This window comes from Mustela nivalis, assembly GCF_964662115.1.
Source record: "Mustela nivalis genome assembly, chromosome: 2".
Taxonomy (NCBI): domain Eukaryota; kingdom Metazoa; phylum Chordata; class Mammalia; order Carnivora; family Mustelidae; genus Mustela; species Mustela nivalis.
In genome coordinates this window covers 156932098-156953171 of record NC_139021.1, presented here as the reverse complement: position 1 = coordinate 156953171, position 21074 = coordinate 156932098, and the positions used below count along the sequence as shown (strand labels likewise).

Sequence of the window (21074 nt, the reverse complement as noted above, 5' to 3'; positions counted from 1 at the left end):
GTGTTCAAAACCATCCAGGCACTGGGTGTTGTACATAAACAATGAATCTTGGAACATTGTATCAAAAACTAATGATATATTTTATGGGGACTAACGTAACACAAGAAAAATAAGTAAATAATAAAAAAAAAGATGTATATATATATTTTTTTAAGATTTTATTTATTTATTTATTTGACAGAGGGAAATCACAAGTAGGCAGAGAGAGAGGAAGGGAAGCAGGCCCCACGCTGAGCAGAGAGCCCGATGTGGGACTCGATCCCAGGACCCTGGAATTATGACCCGAGCCGAAGGCAGCGGCTTAACCCATTGAGCCACCCAGGCGTCCCAAGATGTATATATATTTTAAAGAGAAAATAGTGTCTATTAACATATAATCACAATATTATAGAGAGAAGAAAGTAATGTACCAGAAAGTCAGGGTGCTTCTCTCTTGAGTGGCAAGATGATAGATCGGATAGAAAATAAATGCCCAACAGACAGAAATTCCCAAGGAGTGTGTAAGCATGTCTTCCTGCTAGGGCCTCCTGTCACGCTGTTCTGTCGATTGAGTGTAAATATCACCTATTCTTCAGGATTGCTGGGTTGAATCCTGTGTTCAAGGGTGGTCTGAAGAGTTGTACAGACCCTTGGCCCTCCTTTCTTTTCCAGCCACCTAATGATCCCCATGGTATCCAGAGAGAAGATCTCATCCTGAGTCTTCGAGCTGTGCTGGCTTCTACACCACGATTTGCCGAGGTGGGTCTAGCCAAGGTTAGGTATGTAGCCTCTATCCAGAGAAGGTTCTGAAGAAAGAACAGTAAGAACATGGGGAAAAAAGAAAGATCCAGAATACATTTTTAGGGTATGGTATCCTGCAAGTGTCTTCAGGCTTATGTGGCACGTATTTTCAGATCTTCAAAGTTGAAACCTGTACCATTATTTGTTTAAAATAATAATCCAATCCCTATATGGCACTACATTCTAAAGTCCTGTAGTGTTGCCAACTAGCTCATTTTTCAGGCTAACTGGGAATCTTGCCACAGCTTGGCAGGAGGGTTGGTTTATAGTCACAACTCCTGACTCAACTCTTTGTAGCTCTTTCATGTAGCCCCTAGCTCCTGGGGACTGGTGGTAGTAAAGATGTAGTTGACCTTGGTTCCTTGGAGTGGCTAAGATACACCTGCCTCAAGCTTCAGTTCTTCCTTCTCTCCCACAGTTCCTGCTGCCCCTGCTGATTGAGAAGGTGGATTCTGAGATTCTGAGTGCCAAGCTGGATTCTCTACAGACTCTGGTGAGGGATTTCTCTTTTTCCAGGGTCCAGCTGCCTTTAGACAACATAGAGGTACTAAACAAGTGTAGACACGGTCAGGGAGTAGTTCAGTGGCCCTCATGAGAGGGATCCCCAGCATCTAGGGCTAAATGTTGACCCAGTGCCCTCCCAGCTACTTACTGTCTGGTCCAATAGTAACTGAGTGGCAGCTGAGGAAAGGCTGATGAGTGCTCCTTTAAAAAAAAAAAAAAAAAAAAAAAAAGATTATATTTATTCCATTTGAGGGAGAGAGAGAATGAGTGAGGGAGAGAGAGAAGCAGACCCCCACTAAGCAGGAATCCCGATGTGGGGCTCAATCCCAGGACCCTGAGATCATGACTGGAGCCGAAGGCTGACATTTAACCATCTGAGCCACCAGGTGCCCCAGGGCTCCTTCTTTATGCTTGTTTTCCATCAGTCAGGTGATGTGGGTGATGAATTCCCATTTTTCTGTGAACTGATTGGAGTCTTAGGAAATTCTGCTGGTTCTGCTGAGAGCCATGCTCCTTCAGGTGCCATTATGCTGAGGTAACCGCATGTCCTTGAAGTCTGATGGTGTAGCTAGCTGATACCTACACTTTCCTTGGCAGAATGCTTGTTGTGCTGTGTACGGACAGAAGGAGCTAAAGGACTTCCTCCCTAGCCTTTGGGCTTCTATCCGCAGAGAGGTGAGTGTTAATTAGATTAACTCACTTCTATTAACTCCTAGTTGTCAGGCATGAGGGGAACTAACACCCTGTCCTTTTCCCTGTTGCAGGCCAGTAAGGGGGCATACTTCTAGTTGAATGACAGGGGAGAAAGTCACTACAGAGGGTCAGCTGTTTGGTGATGGCACACAGTCACTTTTTTTTTTTTTTTTAAGATTTTATTTATTTATTTGACAGACAGAAATCACAAGTAGGCAGAGAGGCAGGCACAGAGAGAGGGGGAGGCAGGCTCCCTGCCGATCAGAGAGCCTGATGCGGGGCTCGATCCCAGGATCCTGGGATCATGACCTAAGCCGAAGGCAGAGGCTTTAACCCACTGAGCCACCCAGGCGCCCCCACACAGTCACTTTTGCGTAGTGCCCACTTCCTGTCCTTCCATGGTAAGGAGCATAGGTCATGGTGCCTCTGGTACCATGCTTAATAAGGGGGAGGGCAGAGGAAGAGACTTAGGAAAGGGGATTCCAGCAGCCACTGCTCCATGTTGCTATCCTGTTTCTTAAAAAATACATGTATCAATTCTAGTGGGACTAAGGACTTGGTGAAAATACACCCTTTGAGAAGAAACTCACTGTAGGTGTTAATTTCCATTGCTCTGCCCTAAAGGCTTTCAAAGCCCATGTCCCAAAGGAAATAGGCAGTGGGTGGGTGGGCTCTCACCTGGTGCAGGCTCACCTCAGTAGCCATGGGATCCCTCCCTGACAGGTGTTCCAGACGGCAAGTGAGCGGGTGGAGGCCGATGGCCTGGCGGCCCTCCACTCTCTGACTGCGTGTTTGTCTCGCTCTGTGCTGAGAGCAGATGCTGAGGACCTCCTTGACTCCTTCCTTAGCAACATTCTACAGGGTAATGGGGCCATGGCAGCCAGAAAGGGGGTTGAGCACAACAGAAAGAAGTTCTTTAAGGCCAATGACCTTTTATGAGTAGCCCTCCATGTTCAGTGACTTGGGTGCTAGAGCCCTACTTTGAAGTGAAAACACTTTGAGTGGTAACTGCTAGCAAACTGTCCCAGATCTCAGTCTTCAATGTATGTGGTCTGCCGGGGAGTCAGGCAGCATTCAGCCTGCTCCCCAGGTCTGTGACCTGCTGCCTCTCTAGACTGCAGGCACCATCTGTGTGAACCGGACATGAAACTGGTGTGGCCTAGTGCCAAACTATTGCAGGCAGCTGCAGGTGCATCTGCCCGGGCCTGTGACCACATCACCAGCAATGTGTTGCCTTTACTGCTGGAACAGTTCCACAAGCATGGTCAGGTAAGGAAACAGAATCTTTTGAAGGAATGATGGGACCTCTGCTAGGATCCCTTTCACAGGAAGAGCTAATTGTTGAGCTTGTCCCAGATAGTGGATATTGGGTTTTGCTCTGATCAGTTGTTGCTGGTACCCTTGTTCACTCTCTTTCTGACACACTTACATAAAAGGGTAATTCTCCCTGCTTCGAGAGGAGCAGGACTGAAATCCTTTAAAATATTCTTTGACCCCCACACACTTTAAAACATTACAGAGCAACCAGCGACGGACAATCCTTGAAATGATCCTGGGTTTCTTGAAGCTGCACCAGAAATGGAGCTATGAAGACAAGGGTGAGATACCTTCCAGGTGTGGTGTCCTGCGCTGAGCACTGTATTCCTGTAAAGGATGGTAGGCAAAGAATGCTCCAGAAAAGTACTCTAGGACCTGAGGTTGTAGCACAAGAGAACACTCACCAGATGAGGCCTGTTTATTTTTTCCCAGTGTACCTCCTGGAGACACCCAGTGGATTAAGTTCTTTGAATCTTGCCCCAAGTTGTCTTTGTATCACTGCTGAGTCAGGGCTCCCCTCTAACCTGGACTCTTGTCTGTCCCTAGATGAAAGGCCGCTGAATGGCTTCAAGGACCAGCTGTGCTCATTGGTGTTCATGGCTCTGACAGACCCCAGCACCCAGCTTCAGCTTGTTGGCATCCGTACATTCACAGTCTTGGGTGCCCAGCCAGGTACACTTAAGAGAAAGAGAAAAGGAAGGGTATTGGTTGTTCCTTGCAATTTTCTGTCTTCAGTGAAGAGCAACCTTAATTCCCTGGTTCTCAATGTAACTGTGGGTGATTTGAAAATTTTTTTTTTCTTTTTTAAGATTTGAGAGTGCATAAGCAGGGGGAGGGGCAGAGAGACCAGCAGATATCCTGCTGAGCGGTGAGCCCCACAACACAGGGCTCCATCCCAGGACCCTGAGATCATCACCTAAGCCAAAGCCCACAGCTAAACCTACTGAACCATCCAGGCGCCTCATAGTTTCGGATTTCTTATAGGACTTTGGGAAGGGTTGTGGTGGCTACAGAGGAAGAATGATGAGGTTTGTGTTTCTTTCTAACACAGATCTCCTCTCTTCCGGAGACTTGGAGCTGGCAGTGGGTCACTTGTACAGACTGAGCTTCCTGGAGGAGGACTCCCAGAGTTGGTGAGAATCAAACGCAGTGAGAAGAGCAAGCTGTTCCAGGGCTCTGTGCTTCTGACCCTTGAGTGTCCCTAGGGGAGGTGGGCCCTCTGTTTGACTCTGGCTACCAACTGATTGGAGATATGCCAGACTTCTTTCTTTTGAGGCCATTAAAAAGTCCTGTCCAACTTGGTGTAGGTGCTTGAGTCCTGCTCTTTAGCAAGGCAGGCTTGGGAGCCCGCACCCCTGAATTTGTCTAGTGGCAGGCTGAGGCAAGAAACTATAGGCCAGGCCTCAGCTTTTGCCCATTTGCCCTGTGCCCCAGCAGGGTGGCAGCACTGGAAGCATCTGGAGCCCTGGCCGCTGTCTATCCCATAGCCTTCAGTAGCCACCTGGTGCCCAAGCTTGCGGAGGAACTGCACAAAGGTATGTGTCTTGGACCCTCTGTGGCTTACCCCTTCCCAGGGATGTTTGGGGCCTTCATGCGTGCCATCACACAATGAAATCATGTCTCCTGGGTTGCTTTTAGGGGAATTAGATTTGTCTAGAGGGGATGAGCCCACCAAACAGTCCCGGCATCTACGCTGTTTGCAAGCCTTGTCGGCTATATCAACACATCCCAATATTGTCAAGGAGACCCTGCCTCTGCTGCTACAGCATCTCTGCCGGATGAACAAAGGTAACAACCGGGAATAATCATCGAGGGGCTGGGCTGAATGGGGAACCATAGGCAGCTTTGGAGTTGATTCCTCTAAGCCAGTGGTCCCATTGGTGGCTATATTAAAAATGTTGATGCCTGGGCTCTCAGTTCAACTGAGTCAGTCTTTGAGGAAGGATGGGGCTTGAACAACAGGAATTGTTGAGAGTTCAGGTGATTTCAGCGTGAAGTCAGAATTGAAAAGCACCACTCTAGGGCCATGCTACTCAAAATGTGTTCCATCAACCAGCAGCCTGGGCACCATCTGGGAACTTGGTAGAAGTGCAGAATCTCAGGCCCTACTGATGAAAATTTGAGCAGGGTCTCCAACTAACTCCTGTGCACCACTGCTCCAGGCGTAAGTGACAGCAGCTGTTGCTGCTGTGAACCTATGCAAGCCCACCATGGACCCTCACTAATTTGCTAAGCTGCCGCCTTTGCACTGGCCAGCTTTTTGTGGCAGAGCCAGTGGGTGTTCCAGCAGCCATTATGTAGCAGAAGGAGTATGGCCAGGGTTTGACTCCTAACTTTGCACTTACTGTGACCCTGGGAAACCACTGGTAGTTTCATTTAGCCTCCACGTCCTCCTCTGTGAAATGGGGGAAATGATATTCTCCGGGAGTTATGAAAACTAAAGGAGAAAATGTATGCGTGCTTCTCCTGCAGAGTTGACTTCCAGTTCTGCTCCAAAATCAGAGTAGGTGAAAAGAGCAGGCAAGAGAATACGGTTACTTGGCTCTTCAGAAGATGCTCTTGGACTCTTTAGTCACTCATCTTTGGTTATTTTTCCCATAGTCTGTATCTGAAACACCTGGAAGTGCTTTTAAGAAAACTTGACAGGGGCGCCTGGGTGGCTCAGTGGTTTGGGCTGCTGCCTTCGGCTCAGGTCATGATCTCAGTGTCCTGGGATCAAGCCCCGCATCAGGCTCCCTGCTCAGCCGGGAGCCTGCTTCCTCCTCTCTCTCTGCCTGACTCTCTGCCTACTTGTGATCTCTGTCTGTCAAATAAATAAATAAAATCTTTAAAAAAAAAAAAAAAAGAAAGAAAAGAAAACTTGACAGAATATTTTCTCATCACACAGGGACTGTGGTTGCAGAAACCAGTGAAGTTATTGCCGTCTGTCAGAGCCTCCAGCAGGTGGCAGAAAAATGCCAACAGGACCCTGAGAGCTGCTGGTATTTCCATCAGACAGCTGTACCTTGCCTGCTTGCCTTGGCTGTGCAGGCTTCCATGCCAGGTGACTTTTCTGCAGCCCAGACTTGGAGCTAGCCCGCCTCTAGACCTCAGCTTTCCACTAGTGTTGAGCAGCACTGTCACCCTGAGGCTATCGCTGGTATTACATTCTGTACCAGCAGAGGCTTCTTTTGAATGCTTTGTCCCCAAAGTGAGATTTCACTTCAAGCAAAGGGTGCCAACCTGACCGGTGTTAGCAACACCAGAACGATGCATATACCTTTTTTCTCTGTAATTGCTATGTGATTAGTTTAGTTCAAAATTAGGCCTTGGAGTTAAGCTGACCTGGTTGGCCAGCTTTAACTCCACCTCTTGTTAACTTAAGTGAAGATACTTAGTCTTTGTATGCCTCTGTTCCCTTGCTTATAAGGGGAAGGTAAAGAGTAGTATCTGCGTCACAGGGTAGTTAGGATTAAATAAAAATGTGTGGTGCCTGGCAATGTAGTACGTAGTATATACCTATGGGGGCTCCCTATAGGTAGCTGCTGTGATAATGAGGACCCGTGATGATAAATACGTGGACCTTTAAGTTTGGGAAAAACTAAAATATTCCTGAAGTTAAGAAGATTGTGATAGTTAACTCTAGTTAATTCTCCACATTGCCAGCCTAAGGATAGCACAGAATATTCAAGAACTTGTGGCCCACGTTAGCCACTCCGGCTTCTGGGGTTGTGCTGGTGCTCAGGGCTGCTGGGGACCTTAGCACTACTAGAGGACAGGGTAGAAACTGCTGCCATTTTGACTAGAACTGTGGTGATGACAGGGCCTAATCTAAACCACAGTCATGGCATGGTGATGGTGATGGTGATGGTGTGTGTGTGTGTGTGTGTGTGTGTGTGTTGATTTTTCAGAGAAGGAACACTCAGTTCTGAGAAAAGTACTGTTGGAAGATGAGGTCTTGGCTGCCATGGTGTCTGTCATTGGCACTGCCACTACCCACTTGAGCCCTGAGTGAGTATAATCATTGATGTGGCTTGATCCTAGGCAGGAGGATAACAGTCTTGAAGAGAAGCCGCAGATAGCTGCCTTCGGAACTGTCCTTTTACCCAGAATCAAATGTGGAGGGAGTTGTTTTGCTGGCAAAGTAAAAGGAAGGGGCTTTTTTAGCACCATGGGTTATGAGGGTGGGGGAAGCATGGGCTAATGTTTCTTAGCTACAGATGTGCATAAGAATCACCTGTGGAGCATTTTTGTTTATTTTTTAATTTATGTATTTATTTATTTTGGAAATATACACTGAGTTCTCTGACTAGATTATAAGCTTCAGGAGAACGGGGATTTAATCTACCTGGTTCACTGCTAAATCACCAGGGCCTAAAATGGGAATGGTTCTTAGCACATAATATATGCTAAATTAATACTTGTTGAATGCGTGAAAGATCATGATTTGGCCCATTGACCCAGTGACGCTCATATGAACTGAGGGTACTTCAGAACCCTGGCTCCTTGGTGATACGTAGTCTTCTCTCCCCAGCTTAGCTGCCCAGAGTGTCGCCCACATTGTGCCCCTTTTCTTGGATGGCAACATTTCCTTTCTGCCTGAAAACAGCTTTCCTTGTAGATTCCAGCCATTCCAGGTAAGAATCTAATGGACCAGAAGGGAAAGAGTCTTGGACTTCTTTTTTTTAAGATTGTATTTATTTGGGAGAGAGTGTGCACAAGACAGCATAAGCGGTGGAGGAGAAGCAAACTCTGCTGAGCAGGGAGCCCGATGTGGGGCTTGATCCCAGGACCCTGGGTCATAACCTAAGCCGAAGGCAGATGTTTAACCAACTGAGCCACCCAGGCGTCCCAGGACTCCTTTCCTTCAAATTTTTAGGGCTAATATGGGATGGGTTTGGGGACAGACAAGCCTAGTGCTGCAAGACAGGCTTGCTAGAGCTCTTCTTCTTTTATAGGATGGTTCCTCAGGGCAGAGGCGGCTGGTTGCACTGCTTATGGCCTTTGTGTGCTCCTTACCTCGAAATGTGAGTACATTCGGGGAGTGCCCTAGTTTAACCCTGACAAGGGGAGGCAGCTCCCAAGTGACTTCCGGTCAGAAACTTGCCGTAGGCTAAGCTGATCTATTTTCCTCATTGGAGAATTTAGTTCTCATCCATTCTGGCTCCTGCTGCCACTTTCTACTGGGTATCTCTTGGAGTGCAAGTGTTCTCTTCGTGCATCACATGGTCAGGTTTTGTGTAGGTGGAAATCCCTCAGCTGAACCAACTCATGCGGGAGCTTGTGGAGCTGAGCTGCTGCCCCAGCTGCCCGTTCTCCTCCACCGCCGCTGCCAAGTGCTTTGCAGGACTCCTCAACAAGCTCCCTGCAGGTACTGAGATGAGGCTGGGGGCGGGAGCCTCCTGGAAGCAATTACTGATGAAATCTTGGAAGTTAAGCCTTTACAAAAAGGAGCTGCTAATAATATAATAGGGCCTCCCAAGGGACAGTGCTTGGGACAAGAGTCAAGACCACAGTTGGGCAAAACTTACGGGACATAAGAAGATAAGAGGGTTCAAGCAGAGTGCTCTGTCTAGGTCTGTCATCCTACTCCCCACAGGGTGCTATTAGAGATCATTTTTTTCTAGAAGTAGACCGCTCTTTCAGAATACTAGTACCCCTGTGTTAATGAGATACCAGGCTCTCACGCTGGTGTCCTAGAGCTGAGTGGGCCAAGTCAGCCAGATTGATAATATTCTCTTCTAAAGTCTTCTCAGGGAGCCCTGCATTTAAACGATTTATATCCTTTGTTGTTAAAGGAGAAATATGTAGCCTCTGCATCAGTATTCCTTATTTTTAGGGCAACAGGTGGATGAATTCCTGCAGCTAGCTGTGGACAAAGTAGAGGCTGGCCTGAGCCCTGGGCCCTGTCGAAGTCAGGCCTTCACACTGCTTCTCTGGGTAAGGAGCCAGAATGGATTCTGATTAGACAGACAATTCTGTCTGGTTAAATGAAATTTCTCCATTTGACCTTGAACCATAAGCATGCTTCTTGGGGTTCTGGGGTTCGAGTGTCGTGCTCTGTTCTCTTTCTGATTATAGGTAACAAAGGCCCTGGTACTCAGATATCACCCTCTCAGCTCCTGCCTTACAGACCGGGTAAGTCTGTTCTGGAGACAGGAGAGCCGAGGACCTAAACGGGAGTTTCCTTGTTTATCATCCTAGAAATGACAGTCATCCTCCTCTTGAGTATTTAAGATTCATTCTTCTCTTCTCGTGTACCTCTTTTCTGCAGCTCACGGGCCTTCTGAGTGATCCAGAGCTAGGCCCAGCAGCAGCCGACGGCTTCTCTCTGCTCATGTCTGACTGCACAGATGTGCTAACACGCGCTGGCCACGCTGAGGTGCGGCTCATGTTCCGCCAGCGCTTCTTCACAGATAATGTGCCTGCTTTGGTGCAGGGCTTCCATGCTGCTTCCCAAGGTGAGAGGGGTCTAAAAGAAAGGCCTCGAATATATAGACCTTTCCTTTGCTCAGGGCACATTCTCTCAAATAATTTGGGACCTGAGTGCTGCTTTAGAGCTGTAGTGTCGCCTGTACCTGAAAGGCTAAAATTTCCAAATGCTTGTTCCACTTTTTTTCCTTTAATGAGTCTCTCTGCCTTTTCTGAGCTTGAAGGTTTGGGGGTGGGGGGCGGTTTCCCAACCTTTTGCTCGGCTGATGTCCCAGCTTCATCAGAGATTCAAGTTGAATTCCCAAGCCCTGTGTCTGAGACCAGTTTCTGCCTAAGCTTTTCCATGTTTTTACAGATGTGAAGCCAAATTACCTGAAGGGCCTGTCTCATGTACTTAATAGGCTGCCTAAGCCTGTGCTCTTGCCAGAGTTGCCCACGGTAAGCCCTGCAGTCAGAGCCTCAGACGGGGGCACTAAGGCAGTGTCCCCAGCCGGGGCATGATGAGGTGGAGGAAAAGCGGGCTTATCACATACATGATCGTGCCTGCCTTCTCTGTGGCCCTTTAGCTGCTTTCCTTGCTGCTGGAGGCCCTGTCCTGCTCTGACTGTGTAGTACAGCTCTCCACCCTCAGCTGCCTTCAGCCTCTTCTGTTGGAAGCACCCCAGGTCATGAGTCTTCATGTGGACACCCTCGTCACCAAGTTTCTGAACCTCAGCTCTAGCCCTTCCATGGTGCGTTAAGCCCCCACAACTCTTTGGCATCTGTGTGTCTCCTTCATGGGTCTCCTCTCACCCTCGGATTGTGTTCCAGGCGGTCCGGATTGCTGCGCTGCGGTGTATGCACGCTCTTACTCGTCTGCCCACCCCTGTGGTAAGTATCTCTTTGGCCTGGACCCTTCTTAGAAGAGCCAGAGAAGTACCTTTTTGCCTTAACAAGCAGGACTGGCCACCCTGCTGTGTGACCGCTGTGTGAGGTACGCACAGGCAGGCATTTACCTGACCACCCTGTGATGGAATGGCCATCCTGCCACAGAGCATCCTCTGGAATCGCTAAAGAAGAGGAAGACATTAGTTGTAGAGTCAGAGAAGCAGCCCTTTCAGTTGCTTTGGTTGAGCGAAGCTGTGGCTCTTCTAACTCCACAGCTGCTGCCATACAAACCACAGGTGATCCGAGCTTTAGCCAAGCCCCTGGATGACAAGAAGAGACTGGTGCGCAAGGAGGCAGTATCAGCCAGGGGAGAATGGTGAGTTTCTAGGTCATGGGCAAGATGGAATTGAAATGAGCCTCATTGCTGACGCTGCCAACATTCTTTCTGCCTACAGGTTTCTGCTGGGGAGCCCTGGCAGCTGAGCCCTCAGTCCCAGCCTAGGCTGTTCCAACAGACTATCTAACTTGGAATTACTAACTAGCAAGCCATCTTGCCCAAGGCAGGGAGACCACTGGCCTCTGATTGCCTCTCCGTGGGCCACTGTTGCTGGCTGTTTAACATAGGAATCCTGACTTCTAAGGCTTTGTGAAGTAACTGAGTGTGAGACCACTTGTGTTTGAAGAAAATTTTGGTCTTAGGGCTCTTCCATTTACCTGTCAGAAGAAGGAAGATATGCTGCTGTGGGGCGAATGCAGATGAATGTGGCTTTGAGGACCAGGATGATGGATGTGTGTGTACCTACTGGAGAATAAAGGTTTCTTTTGGTAATGGGGCTGTCAGATATTTTCCCCCTCCCCACGTATGTCTCTGTGGCACCTACCTAGAGCACCACTGCGTAAGCTACAGGAACACTAACAACAGGAACTCGCCAGTAATTCTTGGGGGCATCCGCCTCTCGAAGTAGAGCACGGGAAGCATGACCCCAAAACACATACTCACCAGGCCCTGACTCTGACTTCTCCCTTCCTCACCCTCTAGTAAAAGCAAAAGGAAGCTACGTATCTTTAAAAATCAAATACCTTTATTTTTCACCTTCAGCAGCATGTGAGAAGTGGCAGTGACCTCAGCAGTAGGCATGGTGTCTTGCCCTGTTGAGAAGCCAGAATCTCCGCTCTACTGTTCAGGTGTTTCCTCAGACAGCAAGTGGAAGAGGAGGTGGCCAACCCCAGTGCTGGAACCTGGAGGAGGTTGGGGTCAGCACCTGGCAAGGTTGCTAGCTGCCTAATCTCCAGTCTGGGGCTGGAAGTTCAGTTTGCCTGAGCTGAGTAAAGGAACATCAGTCCTAGGATTTTTCCACATCGTGCCTTGTTTCTGCAGTAGCCAGGAGATTGGTCCTTGAGTTGTCCCTGCACAGTACTCTAAGGCAGGGCCACTGACTTTTTTGCCCAAGGATCCCAAGAAGCTATCCTTGGAGGCCCTTGAGACAACGTAGGAAGCAGGGTGGTGCTCAAGCTGTGACTGACACAATCCAGCTCACACTGCCATCACAGAGGCCGAGTGAGCAGTCACCCAGGGAGGGGGGTCCCAGCTCATTCCATTCCCATGGGGCAGATGACTGGAAGGTAACAGCACCCGAGTAAGCCAGTGTCTGTAAGAGAAGACAGAATGTCTGAGTTCCAAGAGTTCCTGGTCTTCCTTCCTGATCCTCAGTCCTCAGCAAGGATTCAAGGTATCCTCAAGCTACGTTGGCATTAATCCCAAAGGTAACAAAAGTTCTAATTTGTCCCATGTGCCCTTTGGTGTCTTGAGGGCCTTTAGAGGTTTCAAGCGAAACTTCTAACGGGCCACTCCAAGCAGTGACAGGCAGGACTGCAATGAGGGCAGGTACTTCTGGTCTCCTGGTTACTACTGTCTTGGGAGTGGCAATTTGAAAAGTGGTTTACCCTTGTCTCTTGGGCTCAGGGAGGGAACTTCATTTTTTTGTCCTAGGACTTGTGTTACAAACAGATGACTACTATCTCACATGTTGCTGGCCTGAACTCCAGGCACTGGCATACAAATGGGAGGAGGCTCGTGGTCACTGTGTCCTACCTAGAGGTCCCTTCTTGACAGTAGCTCTCTCAGGGCTCTGCTGTGGTCATCTGTAAGCCACATATGCATGTACACCACACAGCTTTGGCCTGAAGCCCCTTTGGCTCAATTGAACAGTGATCTCTACTCCGACTCTAGATCTGCAGTGGTCCAGTATGGGAGCCACTAGCCACATGTGCCTATTTAAATTAGTGATAATTAAATTGAAAATATAACTTGTGGGTGCATTAGCCACATTTCAAGTGTTCAGCAACCATATGTGGCTAGTGGCTAATATCTTACACGACATAGGTACAGAAAATTTTTCTTATCACAGTGAATTCTACTGGATGGCACTGGACTAGCTGTTATACTTTACCTTCCTGTATCCACACCCAGGAAAACCTTCCAGTTGTCCAGGCAGCCATAGTTGTAATGATTCCTAAAAACCTAGAGCCAAGAAAAACAGGTTTTTACAAACCCTTTTTTACTTAATTCCCTCCTAATTTTAAAGTCTAAATTGGCTAAGCTAAGGCTCAGCTAGGCAAGTTCTGACCTATGAGGCCTGTCCTTATTGGCCCTGGCCATGGCTTCTGTTTCCAGGACAGCAGGTTCAGTTACCCTCCACCCCAAGCCCTCGCCCTACTCACTCTGCCCTTGGCCTGCAGCCGACGTCTCTCCTTCTTGTTGATGTGCCTTTCGATACTAGTCTCACCTCGACTGATGAGAACGGCATGCCATATAGTTAGGGCACCCAAGGCAAGTGCTACGGAACTAAGAAAAGAGGGGCTGAGATTGGTGGGGAGCTTTGAGGAGGGAGAGGCTACAAGTAGGTCTGAATTTGAAACTAAGCTGAGCATTGATCCCCTGGAAACCTCTCTTAAGTCTTGTCTCCCAGCCTATGTCGTAGGTCAGTTGTTGCTTCGCTATATCAATGAAGAAGCATCAACATGGGCAAAGAATAAATTATGTGGAAAGAAGGATGGGGAAACAAGTGTGCGTGGCAAATAAAAATGGTCCATATTTCCTAAAATACCCACGCTTAGGAAACAGCAGCAGGTACTGAAAGCACCAGGTTTAGAACAGGCAGCACACATTTCTGATTCCGGCTCTCCCATTCCCAGCTGTGATCACACAGCAACTCACTTCACCCTCTCATCTTCAGTTCTCCTCATCTGGAAATTGTACTGTCCTACCCCGAGGTAGAAGCTTAACTTACCTTGGCACGTAACACTCAGTGCTAGCATCCTTAATGTTCCCTGCCCCAAAACACTGAAGAAAATGAAGCACTGACTCTTTGCCAAGCTAAGTCACACTAAGAATAGCAGCACATGACAGGTGGGTCCCTGCCCACACATGGGCACTGGAACGGTTTTCCTCTACCTGCCCCCCACTTAAACTGTCAAAAATGAGTGTTTGATACCTGCACAGGAACCAGAGGTAGACAAGACTCTTGTGAGTCACCCTTTCTCGGAAGGAGAAGGTGGGTGGTGGGGTCTGGTGATACGTCTAGAAAAAGAAGAGCAGGATGGTTCATTTGCTCTGTTGGTCTCTACTACAGCCCCCAGGACCTGCAGGCAGGGAAGTGACCAAAGCCCAGGGTGAGAAAGTAGGGAGTCAAGCCACAGAGAACTCAGGGCAGCAGCCAGATGGGTGGGCCAAGCCCGGCGGCGGCATCATGTGGACACATTCTGGGCAGAGCGGGTCTGGACAGGATGGCAAAGCACAGGAGGAGCCGACCCTGAGCCTTCAGATTTGACAACACAAATGGGGCTCCAGGGGAAGCCACTCCACTTCCCAGCGAGAACACCCTCACTATGTAGCTGCAATCCTCAAGAGAGGAGGCCAGGCCCACACCCAGAATATAAGCACAAGCAGGGAGAACTGAGCTCCGCTGAGGCCTGAAAGGGCAGCAGAGGTTAAGTGGTACAGTCATGACCCAAGACCTCTCAGAATTAGGGGTCCTAAAAGGCCCAGGAGAAGCAATGATCCTGACAACGGATGCAGAAGGACCAGGAACAAAGGGTGATCAGACTGGCCCAGCCTGATCTCTGTCCCCTGGAACCCCATTACACAGACTAACACAGACTCCTTGCTGCTCAGGCCATCACCAAGGCAGAGTCCTTGCTCGGCCCAAAGAAGGTGATAATGGGATAGAGAGCCCAAAACTGTCACAAACCAGGGATTTTAGTTTACCCCAGGCCACAGAGCCTGCCCATGGCAGACAGCCTTCCAGAATACCCCTGATCCAGTCTTGAGAGGCCCCTCAGCCAGCCTCTACAACTGCACTAGCAGGTGGGCCCCCGCTGCCTCAGCAACTCTATACCCCCTGGCCTGAGCAGCAGGAGGCAGTGGGGTGGGGACAGCCCACCTGGTTGGCAACCGCCTGGAGTTTGTTCTTGTCGAGCTGTTTCATTTTCTAAGGGGATGGAAAACAGTGCTGGTTATACTCTTAGGCCTCTAGGATGGAGGTGCTACCAGCCCCACTGCTTAGGGACAAATTCCATGCCCCCAAATTCTACTGAGCTATCCTGCTCCTAACCATGGACTCACCTCGATGGCAGCATAAGCTTCCCGGAAAAGGTCCCAACTTCCGTAGCTGCAGTAGACACAGCCCAGAGTCATGAAAAAGCAGAAAGAGAAGAAGTACCGATGGTTATAGTGGCCCACACAGTTGTTTAGCCAGGCTGGTGGGGGAAGGATTAAGGATAAGACCAAACGCAGCTTCTGGTCTCTGGTTCATCCCTGCTTCATAAAGGCATCATCCAAACACAGGGCTTCCAGTTACCAAGAACTATATCCCAAAGGCAGGAAAACATAGGACTGTTCCTAGAGGTTAAAGTTTTTCAGAGCCTTCACCAGTCCCACTGGGAAATTGAAAACTGAAATCCTTCAGCAAAATGAATCTGCCAATACTTCAACCTAGCTTAGGTTAACCAGTCACCTGTAAGGGACAGTACCAAGATACCAGTGGTTCCATCTGGCACACCCAGTGGACACCATGAAGCCCAAACAACTCCTAACATCCTACAAATGATAGCACGACAGTCTACAAAAGAAAACTATTAGAATAGATCCTCTGCTCCACAAAGATCTGTCCCAGAGCTGGTAAGCCTCCTGCTTCTCCCCCGCCAGCCCTGGCCCCAGAGATGGCCAGTCCCCACCACTCCTCTTCTACTAACTTTCATGAGCCCAGTGTTCTTGGGAGGGATGATGCCTTGGTTGTGGCCCATAACCCAGTGCGGGGCTCTGGAGCTAAAGGAACAGGCCTCAGGCAGAAGAGACCATAAAAGGATACGGCAGTGGTGATCCATCTTCAGCACACACCTGTGAGGGAGGGACACAGGCTCTGTTACGGTGGCCAAGGTTCTTGAGAGGTCAGTGCCCATCCTTTCCTACAAGGCCCAGCATCCTGCTGAGGTGGAAAGGGCACAGACTTTGAAGAGAGCCAGGCCTCGCTTCCAAACCCTGCTTCACTGGCTACATGATCCTGGACAAGGTTAACTCCTCTCTGAAGCTCAGTGTCCACAGTGGTGACAATGCCTAACCCAGGACCATCCTGAGGACCAGGTGTCACGATGTGAGGGCACACTGCCTGGTATATGACGGGCGCTTCGTGAACGTCTTCTCAAACTTTAGGTCTAAATTTTGCCCTAGGGTTTCAGCAGAAGGGCCAAAGCCGGGGTTCACAGCAAGCAAAGCCAAGACCCACCTATTGCAGATGCTGCAGTGGTGTGTTCGGGCTGGCTTGGGGTAAATGCACTTCTTACAAATGGAGACTGTTGCAATGTCATTCCTGCCCTGTGCAGAGGGAGAAAAGCATCATGACAACGGCGGCAGCACAGCTGACCTCAGAAGGTACCAAGACACTCTCCCTCCCCACTCCTGGGGCTGGCTCCCACAGCCTGCAGCTCTATCCCTCCCACATGGCCCTGTGGGGACCGACCTGCGGTGGGTATCCAGGTGGAGTGGTGATGGCCTGGTAGTAATGGAAGACGATAAGGATCAGATTCCAGTGGCTGTAGAAGAAGTGCCAGCAGAGCCGTGGCACTGAGTACGTTCGGAGGATGAGAGGCAGGACGCACAGGTAGGCAATGGCCACGATGGAGCTGGTCAGCACAATCACCAACACCACAAACACCTGCCCACACCAGTGAGGTTGTGGAGACACAGTCAGAGTTTGCCAACACCAAGGGCAGACTCAGAAATTTCCCTGGGGTAGGGGTTGGTGTGGGTCCCAAACCCAATGTGGGTCCACCAGACACATGTCCTTCTACTACCCCAAAACAGCCCTTTTCCTGCTCCCTGGGCATCACTCACCACCCCACACCAGCGGATCACGTTGTCCACCAGCCAGTAGATAGGCTCAAAGGCAGCATCGACAGCGGTGTCACTGCCCCCAAAGGAGTTGTAGAGCAGGGAGCGCAGGCAGACCTTGCCATAGCGCCAGCGCTGTACCAGGCCCCGGAGCAGAGGTGGGCAGCGGCGCCTGTAGCCCAGGAGCAGAAGCAGGCGCAGGCAGAGGCGGGCGGGCCCCAGCAGCAGGCTCCGCTGGCCCCGCATGGCTCCTAGGAGAGCATACCATTGTGAGGAGCTGGTCAGGTCCTGTCCCTCCCTATCCCGCCAGGGAGGAGGGGGCAAAGACCTCAAAATGAGGCCCACCTGTGCCAGTCACCAGCTGTGGCAAGTAGGAAGGTCACTTCACTTCTCTGCAGAATAGGTGGCACCAGTGTCCCAACCAGATTACATTGGGTAGGGTCTGGAGGTTCTGAACCTGCAGAAATCCTACTTCTATTATACCACATGAGTACAGAGCAAATCCAAGATGAGGCACACCTAGATTAAAGAGCCACAGTAAAGGGCTCGGGGAGAGGCAGGCAGCTCCAAGCAATGCAGGGTCTTCGGAGTTGTCTGTGTAGACAGAGCACTGGGTGGAGCACAGCGGACAAGCACCACACCTCTGTCGGCAGGGCCATCACAGGGGAGGATTCCCAGGGTCTCCTGCCTGCTCTAGCCCACCCACCCACCTCCAAACAATTGTTCTTCACCATGGAATGGCCACTGGGGGAGTAAGCGCGTAGCATGTGGGACCTACATCTAGATCTGCCCTGGTGCTGAATCTCTGCAGAAGATACTCATCTTTCCTCCTTCCTCTGGGCTAATGTTACAAGCCACCAGACCCAGCCTGGTAGCCTGAGAGTTCCTGTCTCCTGTCAGGACACCTCAGCTACCCTACATGACATCAGATGCTTTGTCTCCAATTCCAGTCCCAGCCCCACCCCAAGGATACAAAAGCCAAGACAACTTCAGGTGTTCACAGCAGAACACCACCACAGGCAGGAGACCGTGGCAGTGGGTGGGGGGCCTTCATGCTGTGGCTCATGAAGACCACAGAGCCTGTCCTCTGTGATGAGTCCCCACTGGCCAGTTCTAGCTGGACACTCATGAGTCTTCTCTGCAACTGCTGCCCTTGCCCCCAAGCTTCCCAACCAGACTTCCCACCTCTGAAAGTACCTTCATTCCTCTATGTGAGTTCAACCTCACTCAACAGCCATGGGAGGTCAGCTGCCCAGGCAATGTCCAGAACAGAAGTCATGGGCTCCTTCAATGCTAGTCTCATCAATTCTGCAGATCAAAGCCCTTACCAGAAGAGAAATTATCTGATTTTCCCCTAGGGCTACTATGTCCTCAGCAACTTCACTGACTTATTTAACAGGCAGCTCAAAACCCAACAGAAACTGGAGGAGGCTGCTCCACTGTAGTGACGGTTTCAGTTCAGTAACTGGAGCAAGGTGCTCTCCTTGCACACTGGCTTATCACTAGACGCCTTTCAAAACAAAAACAAAAACATTTCATTACCTTCTTCCACATGCCCTGTACTGACTTACGGCAAAAAAGAATCCAGCAGACAAGGCCAGCAAAAGAGTAGACAATTCAGTAAGGATCTACTCTGCATCAGGATAAAGAAACTGGCCATTCCCATCACTCCTAGGAGCTAAGAGACTTAAGAAGTAGTGTAGAAATGAGAGAAAGAAAAAATCAGCCTTCCTCCTTCCTCTTGAGTTGGAGTCCTATTGCTCAGAACCATGATTTGGCTTGAAGTATGAATTTTCAAAATAGTATATGGCCATAGTTAAATGTAAGAGACAAACGTTTTACCCCACAACAAATCCAAGTGACTCAGATTGTCCACATCACTGTTCATTCCCTTACTGTGGCTAATGGAGAGTTTCCTATTTGCTAAAATACTCTTTATAGCAACAGCTCACAAATAAGATACATTCCTCGCCTGTTAATAAACAGGAGTTATACGCCATCTCTCCAGTCTACAAAAAAACCCAGAAATATTCTTTTTCAGATTCTCCACCTTTCAAACTGTCCTCAACCACCTCTGGTATTCCAGAGCTCTACAGGAAATGCCTGCCTCCAGGACTAGACTTACTCTCATCTGCCCCATAACTTGACTAGGGTTCCATTCTGCACTTAAGTAGTTCTGTGACCTTGGGTAAATCACCCAATCTCCTTGTGTTCTCATTCAGTGACAGGGTAGGGTTAAATGCTAAGTTCTCTTCCAGCTCTAACCCTCTATCGTTCTATATATACACTTGGTTAAGATATAAATGAAATATTTACAAAATGCTTAACATGATACCTGGCTCACAGAAGGACTCAATAAAAGCTTGTTAAAGAACAGAGGACACAGAAGTGGTGAGGCTGGTCCAACGTCTATCTGTGCTACAAATAATAGCGAGTGCACTCCTGCCAAAGTAATAACATTTAAAAAAAAAAAAAAAAAGTGTCGGGCACCTGGGTGGCTCAGTGGGTTAAGCCGCTGCCTTCGGCTCAGGTCATGATCTTGGGGTCCTGGGATCGAGTCCCGCATTGGGCTCTCTGCTCAGCAGGGAGTCTGCTTCTCTCTCTCTCTCTACCTGCCTCTCTGTCTACTTGTGATCTCTCTGTCCAATAAATAAATAAATAAAAATCTTTAAAAAAAAAAGTGTCTGATGCTATCATTCTTTATGGTCAGTGAAGAGAAAAGGAAACCATGGTTAGAATCATAGTACTTAAGAGCAAGAAAGGATTTTGGAAAACATGTCCAACCAGAAATCAACCCAAACATGTAAGCTGAAAGCTTGTAGATGCAGAGCTACACATCAGATTTGAGCAACTCATTTTAGCTACTGGGGTTTAGGGGGTACAGGGATGGCAGGGAAGTGAGACTGTGGTCCATGGGATCACACCTGAACATACGGAGTTCCTTCCTTCTCAGGAAATTGAGGTAAAACAGATTTGGAAAAAACTGTGTGTGTGTACATTGTGGTGGGGTGCAAAGAATGAGAGTGAACACAGGAGGAAACAGCAAAGCTGAGCTTCACTATCACCCCAAGCACAAGCCTTTAGCACTCTGATCCCTCCGTAGCAACCACGGGCCATAGTGACGTCTGCCACCAGATTAGAGAGGATTGAAGTCAGCCACAGCACTCCCCTCTTTCCAAGGCTCTAAGTCACCATCTGTTTTCCAAGGGGAAACTGGAGTGGTGGGGGCTGGAGGATTTGAACGGGGAGGGATATATTCCAAAGCCACCAGAAGGCAAGGGAAACTGAGATGAAAGTTGTAGCAAATCTCATCTGGACAAAGATGCTGCTCTCAGGACGTTTGCTGTGTTAGGCAGTAGTTGTCAGTCATCAGTAAGAACAGCATTCTGCTCAAGTGCAGACTTCTCTTCCGGACTAACAGGCCTTGAAAGAGAAAAAGTTAAGCATGGGCCCACACGACCTGAGATCCGCTTGAGAGGATCCAACTGCAAGATCTGAAGTTGCAGTCACAAAAACCCGGAGAAGATTTTACTTCTGAATGGGGTGGCGTGGTCACTGTGGGATAGACTGGAAGTCGGGGGGGGGGGGGCGGACAAAAAACTTGGGTTCCGGTTTGGGCTCTACCTTAAACTATCTTTGAGCCACCCGACAAGTCAAATCCTGTCTCTGGATCTGAGTTTCCAAATCTGTAAAATGGGCAACTTGAGTTGGCTGACCTCCTTCCAGCTCCGCGCATTACAGCTCCCCAAGGGTGCACTCCGCCAGTCTTGTGCTGGTCAAGGCCGTGCAGGGCGGAGCAAGGAGAGAACAGGAACCCGGGCTCAGGAAAAGGCCCCGAACAGGGCCCGACCCTAGAAAAAAGGGCAGCACTGGGGAGCAAAGGCCGCGGCTCCGCTCTTACCTGCCGCCCGCCGACTCCCCAGTCAGCCAAATGGAACCCCCGCAGCCTCCGCCGCCGTTCACTGCCACCCCCTCCAGCTCTGCAACCCGGCCGGGCCCGGCTCAGTCCAACCAACCATCGCCCGCCACTCGCAGCACCAGCCCGCAGCCTGGGACCCGCCGCCAGCCCATCCTGGACCACAGGCGCACGCGCAAGCGTGCCGGAGCCCCGCCC

The 21074-nt window shown here is 49.5% G+C and overlaps 2 protein-coding genes across 18 annotated transcripts in view; one reads left to right on the top strand and one right to left on the bottom strand.

The window, feature by feature from the left end:
* The window catches only part of MMS19 (MMS19 homolog, cytosolic iron-sulfur assembly component), a 33626-nt gene extending 22225 nt beyond the window's left edge, over window positions 1-11401 (top strand). For 2 of the 4 annotated variants that reach the window (XM_082722151.1, XM_082722153.1), the window contains exons 9-31: window positions 652-738; window positions 1199-1273; window positions 1882-1959; window positions 2701-2839; window positions 3092-3246; window positions 3497-3575; window positions 3841-3966; window positions 4346-4427; window positions 4729-4829; window positions 4933-5082; window positions 6182-6337; window positions 7185-7284; window positions 7808-7910; window positions 8232-8300; window positions 8518-8644; window positions 9113-9213; window positions 9355-9411; window positions 9548-9734; window positions 10061-10143; window positions 10272-10436; window positions 10516-10575; window positions 10848-10948; window positions 11028-11401. In XM_082722151.1, the coding sequence (XP_082578277.1) occupies window positions 652-738; window positions 1199-1273; window positions 1882-1959; window positions 2701-2839; window positions 3092-3246; window positions 3497-3575; window positions 3841-3966; window positions 4346-4427; window positions 4729-4829; window positions 4933-5082; window positions 6182-6337; window positions 7185-7284; window positions 7808-7910; window positions 8232-8300; window positions 8518-8644; window positions 9113-9213; window positions 9355-9411; window positions 9548-9734; window positions 10061-10143; window positions 10272-10436; window positions 10516-10575; window positions 10848-10948; window positions 11028-11055 (2409 nt within the window). In that variant the 3' untranslated portion in view covers window positions 11056-11401. The remainder of the gene's footprint in view (window positions 1-651; window positions 739-1198; window positions 1274-1881; window positions 1960-2700; window positions 2840-3091; window positions 3247-3496; window positions 3576-3840; window positions 3967-4345; window positions 4428-4728; window positions 4830-4932; window positions 5083-6181; window positions 6338-7184; window positions 7285-7807; window positions 7911-8231; window positions 8301-8517; window positions 8645-9112; window positions 9214-9354; window positions 9412-9547; window positions 9735-10060; window positions 10144-10271; window positions 10437-10515; window positions 10576-10847; window positions 10949-11027) is intronic. The other 2 variants (XM_082722152.1, XM_082722154.1) reach the window with 1 other exon arrangement.
* A 231-nt stretch (window positions 11402-11632) lies between these two features.
* Window positions 11633-21069, bottom strand: ZDHHC16 (zDHHC palmitoyltransferase 16). 14 transcript variants are annotated; one of them, XM_082722181.1, is made up of 13 exons: window positions 20977-21047; window positions 20677-20811; window positions 17306-17479; window positions 16964-17211; window positions 16590-16784; window positions 16356-16444; window positions 15942-15970; window positions 15197-15330; window positions 15015-15062; window positions 14067-14152; window positions 13294-13417; window positions 13023-13093; window positions 11633-12221 (listed from the first exon to the last, which is right to left on the bottom strand). In XM_082722181.1, the coding sequence occupies exons 4-13, from the start codon at window positions 17204-17206 to the stop codon at window positions 12107-12109; spliced, it is 1134 nt and encodes a 377-aa protein (XP_082578307.1). In that variant the 5' UTR covers window positions 17207-17211; window positions 17306-17479; window positions 20677-20811; window positions 20977-21047; the 3' UTR covers window positions 11633-12106. The 14 variants fall into 14 exon arrangements, 13 of the variants coding, with proteins under 13 accessions (XP_082578307.1, XP_082578306.1, XP_082578305.1 ...); XM_082722180.1 differs by having other exon boundaries at window positions 17306-17417; XM_082722179.1 differs by lacking the exon at window positions 20677-20811 and having other exon boundaries at window positions 20862-21039.
* Between the last annotated feature and the right edge of the window lie 5 nt (window positions 21070-21074).